Source organism: Peromyscus maniculatus, chromosome 1, assembly GCF_049852395.1.
Source record: "Peromyscus maniculatus bairdii isolate BWxNUB_F1_BW_parent chromosome 1, HU_Pman_BW_mat_3.1, whole genome shotgun sequence".
NCBI lineage: Eukaryota > Metazoa > Chordata > Mammalia > Rodentia > Cricetidae > Peromyscus > Peromyscus maniculatus.
Window position 1 is genome coordinate 114,538,766 of NC_134852.1, and position 16,322 is coordinate 114,555,087.

Here is a 16,322-nt window from a genome sequence, read left to right on the forward strand (position 1 = left end):
AGTAAAAATATAATAAAAAAATTAAGAATACTTCATTTAGTTTTTTCCGTGTTTTATTTGCTTTTATTATTTTTCATGAAGTAGGTGATATTTAAATTAATGCATCTTTTTTTATTTTATTTTTTGGGATTATAATATAATAACATCATTTCTCCATTCCCTTTCCTCTCTCTAAACCCACCCATATACTTCTCCATACACTTCCTTTTTTAAAAAAAATTATTTATTTATTATGTATACAGAAGAGGGTACCAGATCTCACTACAGATGGTTGTGAGCCACCATGCGGTGGCTGGGAATGGAACTCAGGACTTCTGGAAGAGCAGTCAGTGCTCTTAACCTCTGAGCTATCCCTCCATCCACATACATTTCCTTTTAAATTCATACAAGCAACATTATGCAGACTAAAGCGATTGTGTTTATGTATTTAGGAATAATGCACCTTTTAGTTATTTTCAAAGATAATTACATAATACATTATAGTACTTATTGTCCCAAAGTAGTTAATAACAACTTCCTTGTCTATAGTCAATAGGATTCCAATTAACTCTATAACTCTGTAATATTTTGAAAATGAAAAAGGAGTACTTCAAGATAACCTGTTAGTCGTCTCTCAGAAAGCTCAACCAATGTTTGAATTATGAAATTATGAAGCAAATATGATAAAGATGAAGCAAGATTGCACCATAAATGTCCAGTATCTGATCCATTTGCCAAGTAAAATTTTTTCTCAGGGCAAAGAAATTCCCAGATTCCATTAACTTTCTTGCTTCTTTTGAATATCATTAATTATTCTTGTTTACTTTCAGTAGACATTGATTACATGTTTGTAATTGTGTTACTTCAGAATTCTAAGGTTCATCACGTGGGACCCTATTATCTCTTATAGGAACTGGGTTTTAGGGAAGTGAGGTACATAAATAACCTCCATTTAGTTTCTATATGATTCTAAAACCCAGAAAGGATAAAAAATTACTTGATTTAATCAAGAAATTGGCACTTTTAAAATATAGTGCTTGGAATTATAAAAATAAATGAATAAATAAAAGTATAAAAATGCAAAATAATTAGCATACTGGTTAGGATATTACTTTTGTATTCCAACCATAATCATATGATGACTGTTAGTGAGAAGTATCTGTGATGTACATCTTTTTGTCTCTAGCACTTTCCTCTTTTGGGGGACTTTTCTTCTCATCTATTACAAAGAATCTTTCATTTCCCTCTGCTTCTGTTTCTTTTACTCTTCAGCATTCCAATGACCATTCTAGTTTTGAAAGCAATACCAGACTTTTAATAAACTTTCATATATTTAGTTTAAGTATTGTTCCAAATACTGATCTGTTGGAGAGAATATTTCACTAAATGTATGAGAAGAAAGAGAAGTATTCTCAAGGTATAGATTATGAAAATGGAAAACAGGTTTAAGCAAATTTTGTAAGTGGAAAGTGGGAATCAAGTACTAATATCTTGATCCTATTGCTGATTTTTTCTTTTTTTAATAGATTTATTTATTTATTATGTTTACAATGTTCTGTTTGCATGTATTCCTGCAAGCTAGAAGAGGGCACCAGATCTCATTACAGATGGTTGTGAGCCACCATGTGGTTGCTGGGAATTGAACTCAGGACCTCTGGAAGAACAATCAGTACTCTTAACCTCTGAGCCATCTCTCCAGCTCCTGATTATTTTTTTCAAGCCTGTGTATTAAACACTCATTGAAAATACACATAATCTGATAAAAGTGCTATCAAACAATGGGGGAAGCATAATACACTTTTTGCCTTTAAACTGTTGGGCAATTATTGAATAAAAAAAGAAGCTTCTTTAATTTCTAGCACATCAAGTCATAAGTGTCATAAACAGCATGTGGCTCTTTCAGCAGTTCTTCTACCCTGTTTTCCCCAAACACCATACTCAAACAACAAAGTAAAATGCTTTTCACATTGTTTACAAAACCGATACTTAGGGATGTTTTGACCATAGTCCATTCACTGGTGTGTTGAATAGTATTAAACAGGAGCTCAGTGTTCCTCCATGTATATGATTCTAAAACCCAGAAAGGATAAAAAATTACTTGATTTAATTAAGAAATGGGCACTTTTAAAATATAGTGCTTGGAATTCTAAAAATAAATGAATAAATAAAAGCATAAAAATGCAAAATAATTAGCATACTGGTTAGGATATTACTTTTGTATTCCAACCATAATCATATGATGACTGTTAGTGAGAAGTGTCCTGTTTATGACAGAATTTGTGTCCCAGATTATTTTTGTTCTCCCATAAACACACACAATATAAAAAGAAGCCTATGCTTAACTTATAGAGTCCAGAGACTACCATCCAGGGAGGAAAAGAAACAGTTCTCCACTAATATCTCAAACGTGTTCCCTTATGAGGGTCCTGATGTGAATAGATGAAAATAATTCCTTCATGGGAGATATTGGAGTCAGTGTCTATATATGAAAATACTGGAGAAAAATTCTAAATATATCTTTTAAATTCTAAGTATTTTTAAATAAACTGATGAATATACTGTGATGAATATACATCCATTAAAGGGATGGAAAAGGTTTAAAATAATTAGATCCCCAAAATAAATGTGCATTATATTAAAAATCTTCAAGAATTTTTTATTTCTTCTTATTTTAAATTACCTGTTTGAACCCAAATTTTATTCTTTTTCCAATTGATTCAAACAAGTATAATTCTCAAATTATTGTAAAATTCCCCATAAAAGTTAAAAATGTGCAAAATTTTTTCATTTAATGTACATTTTCATACAGTTCTATTATTTAGCTACTGTGTTCTAATAAACATTCCAAAGTCTCTCAAAACAGTGGCAAAAATAATGTTTGTACAGTTTACCATATGATAAAAAAAATTGAGGTTAAAATTCCTAATGCTTTTATAGCAGCCAGGCACATGTTTGGTGAACAACAAGAATCCCACAGCCAGCTAAGTGCCTTCTGAAGCTCTGATGGAAACAGCAATGCCTTTGACTCACACATGCCTCAGAGTTATCCCAAGGGATGAATGTAAATTGGGAGGAAGGAACACATTATTCCTCAACCATCCAAGAAAAGCAGAGCTCCAGGCATTCACAGTAGATCTGAGTTACTGCTTTCAGTTCCTACAGCAGAAAATTCATGTAGGAAACAATGCCTTATCTCCTCCTAGAGTGAGAATCATAAAGCAGAATGAAAATATCAATGGTCTTGTGAGTAGTGTACACACTGACATGAGTCTTGTGCTTCCTTCTTTCTTGCATAGAGCCATGGGCTTCAGTACCTCCACTGGGACCTGAGACTAGATCACAGAACCAAAGCCCACACTAACCCCCAGCCAATCTCCAGCAGTGAACCACCTAAAGTCTGTGTTGATGTGTGACTCGCATTGGACAGCTGGGAAAGTTCCAATAATATCCACTTACTCTTGAAAGTCTGAACTATAAGGTTTAAGTTTAAGTTAAAGTTTAATTTTAAGTTTCCTATATCAAGAGTCTGATGCTAAGAGATTCAAACTTAGGTTCTTCAAATTAAGGCTTTTCACAGTAGAGAATTAGATATGAGCCCTAGTTGGAAGAACTACCCAAGAATTTTTCCTGGGTTTAACAGACAATTCTACTCTAAAAATATACATGTCTTGATTAGACATAGTGCTCACATCCTATATCCTTTGTCCTACAATAATTTCATGTAGACTGCCTCTTGTCTACAACAAGCAGGCTAACCTCAATGGGGTTTAAAAACAAAACCATTCACAGCCAAGTCACAAATCACAACTGAGAGAGCCAACAGTTACTCAAAGACTTCACACAGACACTGTGAAGTTACCTAAATATCAGAAACATGAAGATTGTTCATTAATTATCCATAAGGTCTAACTTATTTTTGCACTTTCATTGAAACTGGAATGTAAAATATCCTCTTAATAATACATATTTTATCCACTTTCCAACATTCTACCTAGGAGCAATCAAATTCTGATTCATTGAAGGAACACTGTATTTTACCAGTCTCTTTTATAATCACAGCTATAACCCTGAGAAGCAACAGGTTATTCAATATCTTGAAGAAGGAAAGACTGATTCTAAGAAGATTAGAAAAATCTTTCTAAAATTGTCCTTGGGAACAGATACCAGTAATCAGAATAATATTTTCCTAGGGGCAAATGGCTCATAAATAATGCCCTCATGGGATCACTGATAAGGTAAAAAGAGGTCTCTTCTAAGACAACAACTCACAGAAGAATTTTTTAGTTTGATGAATAGTGGTTGTCTTCCAGAAGTAAGGAAACAACAGATAGGTAAAACTCCCAAGCAAATGAGTGTGGAGGTCCTGACGAGGCAGAATAGAGCTCTCACTGGTGTATTTTCATGTGCAAAAGACATCAGCAGTCCAGAAATTTCACTTTTACCTTTTTCATGGAAGTACTGAAAGCTTCATGTGAGTGTTTGCTTCTACCATGACAAGCATCATAGACCTTGCATCACCAACTGAACAAAGAACCATGGGAGGCTATGATCTTTCCTCAAAATTTACTGTTGTTGAATGCTAGTAACTGCTTGTCAAAGAATAAGCTTAATTATATATTTTCACTTTCCTCCCAAATTCTCTCTTTTCAGGTATCATGGTCAGTGGTGAGAAGACAGAATGATGAGCTTAGTGAAACCCAACAACATGTCATATCTGAACCCTAGAACTGTAATTTTGATCGGAATCCCTGGACTAGAGCATCTGCAGTTTTGGATTGGATTTCCATTTTTTGCAGTGTGTCTAGTGGCTCTTTTGGGAAATATTATTTTATTGATCATCATCCCAGCTGAGCGTAGCTTGCACCAGCCCATGTATATCTTTCTGGCTGTGCTGGCAGCCACAGACGTAGGACTCTGTGCAGCAATTGCCCCCAAAATGTTAGCCATCTTTTGGTTCAGAGCTCATTCCATGGTCTTTGATGCCTGCCTAGCCCAGCTGTTCTTCATCCATGCTTTGCAGGGCATGGAGTCTGGCATTCTATTGGCAATGGCTTTTGATCGTTACATTGCCATCTGTGATCCTCTGAGGCACACATCTATCCTTACACCTTCAATTCTGGGTCGTATGATAGCGGTGGTGGTAATTCGAGCAATAGTGCTAGTAGGTCTGTTACCAATTCTAATAAAAAGACTGCATCTTTTTCATTCCATTCAAATTGACCACTCTTATTGTGAACACATGGCTGTGGTGAAGCTTGCAGCAGATGATATACAAGTCAATAAAATATGTGGTCTTTTTGTGGGGTTCAGCATTCTGGGATTTGATATGATTTTTATCCTCATATCTTATGCACTGATATTCCAGGCTGTTTTTCATCTTCAACAGAAGGAGGCACGGATGAAAGCCTTCAACACCTGCACAGCTCATATTTTTGTTTTTCTAGAGTTTTATATTCTAGCCTTTTTCTCCTTTTTTAGCCACCGTTTTGGCCATGTTGTTCCTTCAACTCACATTCTTCTGTCTACCATCTACCTCCTCCTGCCTCCTGCTCTCAACCCTATTGTCTATGGTGTAAAAAACATGGTCATTCGTAAGAGGGTGGCACAGATCTTTCTTCTGAATCGTGGATGTCAGCAGTGATCTGCCAGACACTGCCTTGCAGAAAAGGCTGTTGCTTTCTAGAGGTGAGAAAGTTTTCTGCTCTGTGCTCATTGTACAGGTTCCACATCCTCATGATGGAACATGAAGAGATTCATTTCCACAATAAGAAATGGATTGAAATAGAAAGTCCTCAGAATAAGACTACTATTATGTCCCCATCTCTGATATGTTTGATTTCAAATACATATATCTTATATTTCCTTTTTTAAATTAGGTTTAATCTGTTGTACATGTACTTTTTGATTAAAAATGAAAGTGTTAGTTATTGGTGATTACTCAAGGTAATATTTTTAATATATCATCTCATACATAGGTTCATTTTAGTTGTTGATTCCATTGTATTGTTCATATTTTGTATTTTCATCCTATTAAAAATAATGAACATAAGTTAAAATTTAATCGGATTTTTACTCAGTATGATTATTATGTTAATAATTACTTATTGAGATTTTTATTGATTTCTAAATAAGTTCTTATTTACTTTTAATTTAATCATTGCCATTAGAAAGTATTAATATTTGCATTTTGTCCCAGTAAAACCATTATACTATGTGGCTTTGTAATTAACTTGTTTATTGTTTATTGAATTTTGTGTGTGTGTATGTGTGTGTAAATGATCTGTTTACAACTTAACTTAAGGGATTAAGGAAATGGTGCAGTGGTTATGAGTGGGCACTTGTTAATCTCTCAAAAGACCTGGGTTTGGTTCCTATCTTACACATCCTGGTTCACAACCACCTGGTTCACAACCACACAGGAATCTGACACATTTTACCGACCTCTGTGAGCAGATAGTACACACTTGTTGCAATATTCATATATGAAGAACACATTCAAACACATAAAATAAAATAAATATTAATAGATAACTAAAAGTAGATAAATTGAAATTTAAACAGGTAATTAATAATTATAAAATACCTACACTGGTCTGACATGTCAGTTGTCAATGGGGGAGGAACACATGGGGCACTATCCTTTCCTGCTGGACTCTTGTCTACTTACATATTCTGGGAGAGGGAGAGTGATCGTTATCACCTATGTAACACCAGGTTCCAATGGTTAATTACAATCCTATGGTCAAACTAATGGCCTTTGCTAAACTCAGTACATCACAAATAAACCAAAAAGATCTGAATGTTAGAAAGGTATTTGGAGGGAAGAGTAGATGAGAGAAGATGGTGGATGAGAATAACCACAATGTATTATGTATATGTATGCCATTTTCAAAGAATGCATTTAGTGAATAACAATTCTAAATCACTCTCTCATTAAAACATCTAAATATTTTATGGTAATACTTTCCATACTCCCCATAGCTATTCAATATAGTACTTGAAGTTCTAGATAAAGCAATAAGACAACTGAAAGAGATTAAGGAGATATAAGTTGGAAAGAAGTCAAAGTATTGTTATTTGCAGATGATATGATAGTATATACAAGCAACTCAAAAAATTCTACCAGAGTAATTCTACAGCTGATAAGCACTTTCAGCAATGTGGCTGGTTACAAGATTTAAAAAAAATGAAACAAAACGGTATTCCTCCTATATACAAATGACAAATGGACTGAGAAAGAAATCAGAGAAACAACACAATTCACATAATAACCACAAACAGTATAAAATATCTTGGGCTAACCCTAACCAAGTAAATGAAATACTTGCAATACAAAAACTTTAAGTCTTTGAAGAAAGAACTGAAGAAGATATGAGAAGATGGAAAGATCACTCATAGTCATGGATCAGTAGATTTAACATAATAAGAAGACCATCCTACCAAAAGCAATCTACAGATTCAACACAATCCTCATCAAAATTCCAACACAAATCTTTACAGACTTTTAATGAACAATACTCTATTTTATATGGAAAAACAAAAACTCAGAATACCTAGACAATTCTGACCATAAAGAACTTCCAGATGTATCAGTATCCCTATTTTAAGCTGTACCACAGAGCTATTGTAGTAAAAAAAAAAAATTCATATTGGCGTAAAAACATTGCTCAATGGAATCAAATTGAAACCCAGACATAAAATATAAATTCACATACCTATGGACACTTGATTTTTGATAAAAAACAAACAAACAAACAAACAAACAGAAGTACACTCTGGCCGGGCGGTGGTGGCGCACGCCTTTAATCCCAGCACTCGGGAGGCAGAAGCAAGCGGATCTCTGTGAGTTCGAGGCCAGCCTGGGCTACCAAGTGAGTTCCAGGAAAAAGGCACAAAGCTACGCAGAGAAACCCTGTCTCGAAAAACCAAAAAAAAAAAAAAAAAAAAAAAAAAAAAAAAAAAAAAAGAAGTACACTCTGGTAATAAGAAACCATCTTCAACAAATGGTGCTGGTCTAACTGAATGTGGGCTCCCATCCTGCCCTGGACTTCCCTTCTGGACCAGAGGTGAGTGTCTGGGCTGAGCCTAGACCCCATCCCTGGGAAGCAGCCACTTCTGGGAAGACCTGCCCAATTTGGCCCCAGGTCCTGGCCACTGGGCAGGTTCCCTTCTAGCCCTACCAGGAAGGTTCCCCTTCTCCAAGACCCCCAGCAGACCCTGAAATCTCCACACCCTGCCCCCATGCCCATCCACCTGAGACCCCAGCCACTTCCTGAGACTTAGAGACCGGCCCCCAGCTCCCATACTGCCCTGGACTTCCCTTCTGGACAAGAGCTCCCATCCTGCCCCGGACTTCCCATCTGGACAAGAGCTCCCATCCTATCCCGGAGTTCCCATTTGGACAAGAGAGCTCCCATCTGGACAAGAGAGATAGACTTCCTGAATCTGTCAGCCCTGTCTGAACCAAGTGAGCTGATAAGACAAAGAATAAACCACAAAGAGATGAGCAGACGTCAAGGCAGAAGTACATACAACAAAATGAAGAGCAATACAGCATCACCAGAACCTAGCCATCCTCCAACATCTAGACCTGAACATCAAAAATTGGAAGAAGCAGAAGAAAACAGCCTTATGAATAACATCATGAAGAAGGTAGAGGCTTGTATAGAAAAAAAGACAAAAAAAAAATAGGAAGAATGCTATAAAAACCTAGAGGAAAGGACAAATAAAGTAGAAGAAAACAATAACGTTCTAGAAGAAAACAATAAAGCACTGAAAGAAAATCATGAAAAAGCAATGAAACAAATGAAGGAAACAGTCCAAGGCCTGAAAAAGGAAATAGAAAAAATGAAGAAGACACAAACAGAGGGAATGCTGGAAACAGACAATCTGAGTAAATGAACGGGAACTTCAGATGCAAGTATAACCAACAGAATGCAAGAGATGGAAGAGAAGATCTATGGCATTGAAGATATGGTAGAAGAAATAGATTCATCAGTCAAAGAAAACACTAAAGCCAACAAAGTCATGAACCAAAATGTCCAAAAAATTTGGGACACCATGAAAAGACCAAACCTAGGAATAATAGGGATAGAAGAAGGAGAAGAATACCAACTCAAAGGCACAGAAAATATATTCAACAAGATCATAGAAGAAAACTTTCCCAACATAAAGAAGGAAATGCCTATGAAGATACAAGAAGGCTATAGAACACCAACCAGACTAAACCCCCCCAAAAGTCCCCTCACCACATAATAATTAAACAACTAAACATACAGAATAAAGAAAAAATATTAAGAGCAGCAAAGGAAAAAGGCCAAGTGACTTATAAAGGCAAACCCATCAGAATAACACCCGATTTCTCAATGGAGACTTTGAAAGCCAGAAGGACCTGGACAGATATAATGCAGACACTAAGAGACCATGAATGCCAGCATAGACTAATATACCCAGCAAAACTTTCAATCATCCTAGACGGAGTGAAGAAGACATTCCAAGACAAAGCCAGATTTAAACAATACCTATCCACAAACCCAGCCCTACAGAAAGCACTAGAAGGAAAATTCCAACTTAAGAAAGTCAGATACACCCTCCAAAACACAGGCAATAGATAAAGCCACAGCAGTAAACCCCAAAGAAGAGAAGTACACACACACTACCACCAAAAAATAACAGGAATGAACAATCACTAGTCATTAATATCCCTTAATATCAATGGATTTAATTCATCTATAAAAACACATAGGCTTACAGAATGGATACAAAAGCAGGACCCATCTTTCTGCTGCATGCAAGAAACACATCTCAAATTCAAAGACAGATACTACCTAAGAATAAAAGGCTGGGAAAGGGCTTTACAATCAAACAGTCTTAAGAAACAAGCAGGTGTAGCCGTCCTGATATCCAGCAAAACAGACTTCAAACTAAAATCAATCAAAAGAGATCAAGAAAGGCATTATATACTCATCACAGGAAAGATCCACTGAGATGAAGTTTCAATTCTGAACATTTATGCCCCAAATACGAGGGCACCCACATATGTAAAAGAAACATTACTAAAGCTTAATCCATATATAAAACCCCACACATTAATAGTGGGAGACCTCAACACCCCACTTTCATCACTGGACAGATCTCCCAAATCGAAACTTAACAGAGAAATAAAGGACTTAACTGATGTCATGACTCAAATGGACTTAATAGATATATACAGAACATTCCATCCTAACAAAAAAGAATATACCTTATTCTCAGCATCCCATGGAACCTTCTCTAAAATCAACCACATACATGGCCACAAAGCAAATCTCAACAGATACAAAACAATTGGAATAACCTCCTGTGCTTTATCAGACCACCATGGTTTAAAGTTAGACTTCAACAACAACAAAAACTACAGAAAACCTACAATCTCATGGAAACTGAATAATGCTCAACTGAATCACCAATGGGTTAAGGAAGAAATAAAGAAAGAAATTAAAGACTTCCTAGAGATCAATGAAAATGAAGACACCACATACCCAAACTTATGGGACACTATGAAAGCAGTGCAAAGAGGAAAATTCATAGCACTAAATGCCCACACAAAGAAGGTGGAGAAATCTCACATTAGTGACTTAACAACACACCTGAAAGCTCTAGAACAAGAAGAAGCAAAGTCTCCCAGGAAGAATAGATGCCAGGAAATAATCAAAGTGAGAGGTGAAACAATAAAATAGAAACAAATAGAACAATACAAAAAATTAATGAAACAAAGAGTTGGTTCTTTGCAAAAATCAACAAGATAGACAAGCCATTATCCAAACTAAATAAAAGACAGAGAGAGAGAATCCAAATCAACAAAATCAGAAATGAAAATGGGGACATAACAAGAGACATTGAGGAAATCCAGAGAATCATCAGGTCATACTTCAAAACCTCTACTCCACAAGACTGGAAAATATTAAAGAAATGGATAATTTTCTGGATAGATACCACATACCTAAGTTAAATCAAGACCAGATAAACTATTTAAATAGTCCAATAACCCCTAAGGAAATAGAAACAGTCATTAAAAGTCTCCCAACCAAAAAAAAAAAAAGCTCAGGATCAGATGGTTTTATCACAGAATTCTACCAGATCTTCAAAGAAGAGTTAATACCAATACTCTCTAAATTGTTCCACATAATAGAAACAGTAGGAACATTACCAGACTCCTTCTATGAGGCTAAAATTACCTTGATTCCTAAACAAAACAAGAATACAACAAAGAAAGAGAACTACAGACCGATCTCCCTCATGAACATTGATGCAAAAATACTCAATAAAATACTGGCAGACAGACTCCAAGAACACATCAAAACAATTATCCACCATGATCAAGTAGGCTTCATCCCAGGGATACAAGGGTGGTTCATCATACCAAACTCCATCAATGTAATACACCATATAAACAAACTCAAAGAAAAAAAAACACATGATCATCTCACTAGATGCAGAAAAGGCATTTGACAAAATCCAACACCCCTTCATGATGAAAGTCTTGGAGCGACCAGGAATACAGGGAACATACCTAAACACAATAAAGGCAATTTACAGCAAGCCAACAGCCAACATCAAATTAAATGGAGAGAAACTCAAAGTAATTCCACTAAAATCAGGAATGAGGCAAGACTATCCGCTCTCCCCATACTTATTCAATATAGTACTTAAAGTTCTAGCCAGAGCAATAAGACAACATAAGGAGATTAAGGGGATACAAATTGGAAAGGAAGAAGTCAAGCTTTCCCTATTTGCAGATGACATGATAGTATACTTGGGTGACCCCAAAGATTCCACCAAGGAATTGATACAGCTTATAAACACCTTCAGCAACATAATAGGATATAAGACCAACTCAAAAAAATCAGTAGCCCTCCTATATACAATTGACAAAAAAGCTGAGAAGGAAATCAGAGATACATCACCCTTTACAATAGCCACAAATGACATAAAAAAAACCTTGGGGTAGCACTAACCAAGCAAGTGAAGGACCTATATGACAAGAACTTTAAGTCCCTGAAAAGAGAAATTGAAGAAATCAGAAAATGGAAAGGTCTCCCATGCTCATGGATAGGCTGGACTAACATAGTAAAAAAATGGCAATTTTACCAAAAGCAATCTACAGATTCAATGCAATCCCCATCAAAATACCAACACAATTCTTCACAGACCTGGAAAGAATAATACTCAACTTCAAGAATAATACTCAACAAAAAACCCAGGATAGCCAAAAGAATCCTGTACAATAAAACAACCTCTGGAGGCATCACGATCCCTGACTTCAAGCTCTACTATAGAGCTACAGTAATAAAAAACAGCTTGATACTGGCATAAAAACCAACATGTGGACCAATGGAATAGAATTGAAGACCCTGACATTAACCCGCACACCTATGAACATATAATTTTTGACAAAGAAGCCAAAACTGTACCATGGAAAAAAGAAAGTATCTTCAACAAATGGTGCTGGCATAACTGGATGTCAACATGTAGAAGGCTGCAAATAGATCCATGTCTGTCACCGTGCACAAAACTTAAGTCCAAGTGGATCAAGGATCTCAACATAAATCCAGCTACTCTGAACCTGCTAGAAGAGAAAGTAGGAAGTAGTCTTGAATGCTTTGGCAAGGAGATCACTTCCTAAATATAACAACAGTAGCACAGACACTGAGAGAAACAATCAACGGGACCTCTTGAAACTGAGAAGCTTTTGTAGAGCAAAATATATGGTCAACAAGGCAAAGCGACAGTCTACAGAATGGGAAAAGGTCTTCACCAACCCCACATCTGACAGAGGACTGATATCCAGAATATATAAGGAACTCAAGAAATTAGACATCAAAATGCCCAACAGTCCAATTAAGAAATGGGCTTTAGAACTAAACAGAGAATTCTCAACAAAGGAAACTCAAATGGCTGAAAGACATTTAAGGAATTGTTCAACATCCCTAATCATCAGGGAAATGCAAATCAAAACAACTCTGAGATACCACCTTACACCAGTCAGAATGGCTAAGATCAAAAACACTGAAGACACTTTATGCTGGAGAGGATGTGGAACTAGGGGAACTCTCCTCCACTGCTGGTGGGAATGCAAGCTTGTACAACCACTTTGGAAATCAATATAGCACTTTCTTAGAAAATTGGGAATCAATCTCCCCCAAGATTCAGCTATACCACTCTTGGGCATATACCCCAGAAATGCTCAATCATACCACAAGAGCACTTGCTCAGCTATGTTCATATCAGCATTGTTTGTAATAGCCAAAACCTGGAAACAACCTAGATGCCCTTCAACTGAAGAATGGATAAATAAATTGTGGCAGATATACACAATGGAGTACTACTCAGCAGAGAAAAACAATGACATCATGAGGTTTGCAGGCAAATGGATGGATCTAGAAAAAAATCATCCTGAGTGAGGTAACCCAGACTCAGAAAGACAAACATGGTATGTACTCACTCATAGGAGGATACTAGACGTGAAACAAGGATGACTGGACTGACACTCACATCACCAGTGAGGCTACCTGGAAAACAGGACCCTAAGAAAGACACAGGGATCACCCAATGACAGAGAAATGGCTGAGATATACATGAACAGCCTGGACAAGAGTGGGGGTAATGAAGGGCAAGGGTTCGAGGGAAAGAGAGTTGGGGGGTGAGCGGGAGATCCCAGCTGAATCAAGAACAGAGAGGGAGAAAAAGGAATAGGAGACCATGGTAAATGAAGACCACATGGGAATAGGAAGAAGCAAAGTGCTAGGGAGGCCCACAGAAATCCACAAAGATACCCTCACAATAGACTGCTGGCAATGGTCGAGAGACAGCCGGAACTGACCTACTCTGGTGATGGGATGGCCAAACACCCTAATAGTTGTGCCAGAAACCCCATGCAAGGACTGAGGAATCTGGATGCAGAGATCCATGTCTAGGCCCTGGGTGGAGCTCCGGGTGTCTAATTATTAAGAAAAAGGAGGGTTTATATGAGTGAGAATTGTTGAAACCAAGGTTGGATAAAGCACAGGGACAAATAGCCAAACGAATGGACACACATGAACTAGAACCAATGGCTGAGGGGCACCCAACTGGATCAGGTCCTCTGAATGGGTGAGACAGTTGATTGGCTTAATCTGTTTGGGAGGCATCCAGGCAGTGGGACCGGGTCCTGTGCTCACTGCATGAGTTGGCTGTTTGAAACCTGGGGCTTATGCAGGGTCACTTGGCTCGGCCTGGGAGGAGGGGACTAGACCTGCCTGGACTGAGTCTACCAGGTTGATCTCAGTCCTTGGGGGAGGCTTTGCCCTAGAGGAGGTGGGAATGGGGGGGTGAGGATGTGGAGAAGGGGAGAGGGGCGGGAGGGGGGGAGAACAAGGGAATCCGTGGTTGATATGTAGAACTGAATTGTATTGTAAAATAAAATAAAATAAAATAAAATAAAATAAAATAAAATAAAATAAAATAAAAAAACAAAAACAAAAACACTAATGTTTGAATTCCCCAAAAGAGTCCATAATGGGAAAATGACTAATTATTTGCAATCTTTCTTTAGTTTCTATTACTGTATTTTCAAACAATTTCATCATGGTCAGCTACCTTTTACTCTTAAAGTACTAAGAACATAGTCTCTAATTTTTTGAGTCCTAACACTATAAACAACGGGGTTAAGAAATGGTGGAACCAATAGGTACATATTGGCTATTAGGATATGAATTTGGGAGGCCACATGATGATCAAAACAGTGGGTCAGAAAGGTAAACCCAGCTGTTGAACAGAAAACAACAATGACACAGACGTGAGAGCCACAGGTGCCTAGAGCTTTAAGACTTGCTTCTCAAGATGGAAGGCGAAAGACCTCATGGAGGATCAGAACATAGGAGAGGGCAATGAAGAACCCATCACCGGAGCCAATACCAAAAGCGACAGTAAGACTGCAACCCTTGGTGGCTCCTGTGTCCACACACGCCGGCTTCACCACAGCTGTGAACTCACAGTAGGTGTGTGCAATGATTCTCGTTCTGCTTGAGCAGGATGGGATGTGGGGAGAAGAAGCCTACTCCCCTCAGCCGCAGCACCACAGCTACTCCTATTTTGGCGATGCAACTGTGGGTGAGAATTGTGGCATGGCGCAGTGGGTCACAGATGGCCACATAGCGGTCAATAGCCATGGCCAAGAAAAAGCCAGATTCCAAGGCAAGCATCAAAGGCGATGTCATGAGCTCCCATCCAGAAGAGACAGAGCATGCATGGCAGTGTAGATGTGGAGAGGACCAGGTCAGTGACTGACAGCATGCAGAGGAAGAAGAACATGGGTTCGTGGAGGCTGCGCTCTGCTCTCACTACAGCCAGGATTGTCACGTTCCCCATCACAGCCACTATGTACATGGAGCAGAAGGGAGTCCCAATCCAGACGTGGAGGTGCTCCAGACCAGGAATGCCCGTCAGCCAGAAGGTGCTTGGAGAGAGTTGGGACTCATTAGCTGGCCCCATGGTGCCACTGTCCATTGTGTATGGATAAAGTCCTCCTTGTACAGTGTGCATGCTTTGCTAAGGTGGTTCCAAACAACTCGGAAAACAAGTGAGAAGTAAAACTGGAAAAAATAAAAGATATATTAGATGATTCCTGTATGTATTATGTGTGTGCTAAATGCCTTAGATACTACTATAAAAGTGTGTGTTCTGAATTAAAGTCTCATTATAAATCAAGAATATCACAAGTTCACTTAAAGAAAGCCTTGTTAACATTTATATACAATAAAATACTGTGTATCTCTATTCCTTCCTGAATTTCGAGTTTCTTTTAATTATAAATAATTTTTTCGTACATGAGATAAAATGAAGAACATTTTAACACTATTTTCTCTTAGTGTCTCTAGAAAGATAATTTTCTAACTCATCTGAATACTCTTAAGAAACTTTTTATTTCTTAGACAGACCATTAGTTGTGTCTCTGATTTTCCTGTTATTATCCCAGGACCTGTCCTCAGGAGACTTGAGACAGCAGGGGTCCTTTTTTATGGATCTCTGCAGACTTCCCGGTCCTCCACATGGCAGTGAAGTGGTCTCTCCAAGATTTGATCTTTACTCACATGGAATTTCCTCACATATATATTCACTCGTTTTAAGCTTAACTTGGAAAATTTTCCTTTTCATCTCCTTTGTACCTTTCCTAGTGTCCCCAGTTATCTCAAGTTATATTGTTTCTGTACATATTGAACGCAGCAGAGATTAATACACCAGGTATTTCTTTTGATATTTGCATTTTGAATTGGAAACTATATTTCCATTCATATTATTTTACATAAGGTAATGAAGGCGACTTA

General features: G+C 37.5%; 1 protein-coding gene and 1 pseudogene across 1 annotated transcript; one reads left to right on the forward strand and one right to left on the reverse strand.

Annotated features, from left to right (window-relative positions):
- Positions 1–4,657: 4,657 nt before the first annotated feature.
- Positions 4,658–5,620, forward strand: LOC102921025 (olfactory receptor 52A1-like). Its single transcript, XM_006997807.3, has one exon. It carries the CDS (start codon positions 4,658–4,660, stop codon positions 5,618–5,620), a length of 963 nt encoding a protein of 320 aa, XP_006997869.1.
- An 8,967-nt stretch (positions 5,621–14,587) lies between these two features.
- LOC102921326 (olfactory receptor 52M1-like) lies at positions 14,588–15,489 on the reverse strand (annotated as a pseudogene).
- Between the last annotated feature and the right edge of the window lie 833 nt (positions 15,490–16,322).

What these genes read in the sequence shown, in the direction of transcription:
- LOC102921025 (XM_006997807.3), top strand. Translation starts at nt 4,658, where the DNA reads ATGATGAGCTTAGTGAAACCCAACAACATGTCATATCTGAACCCTAGA.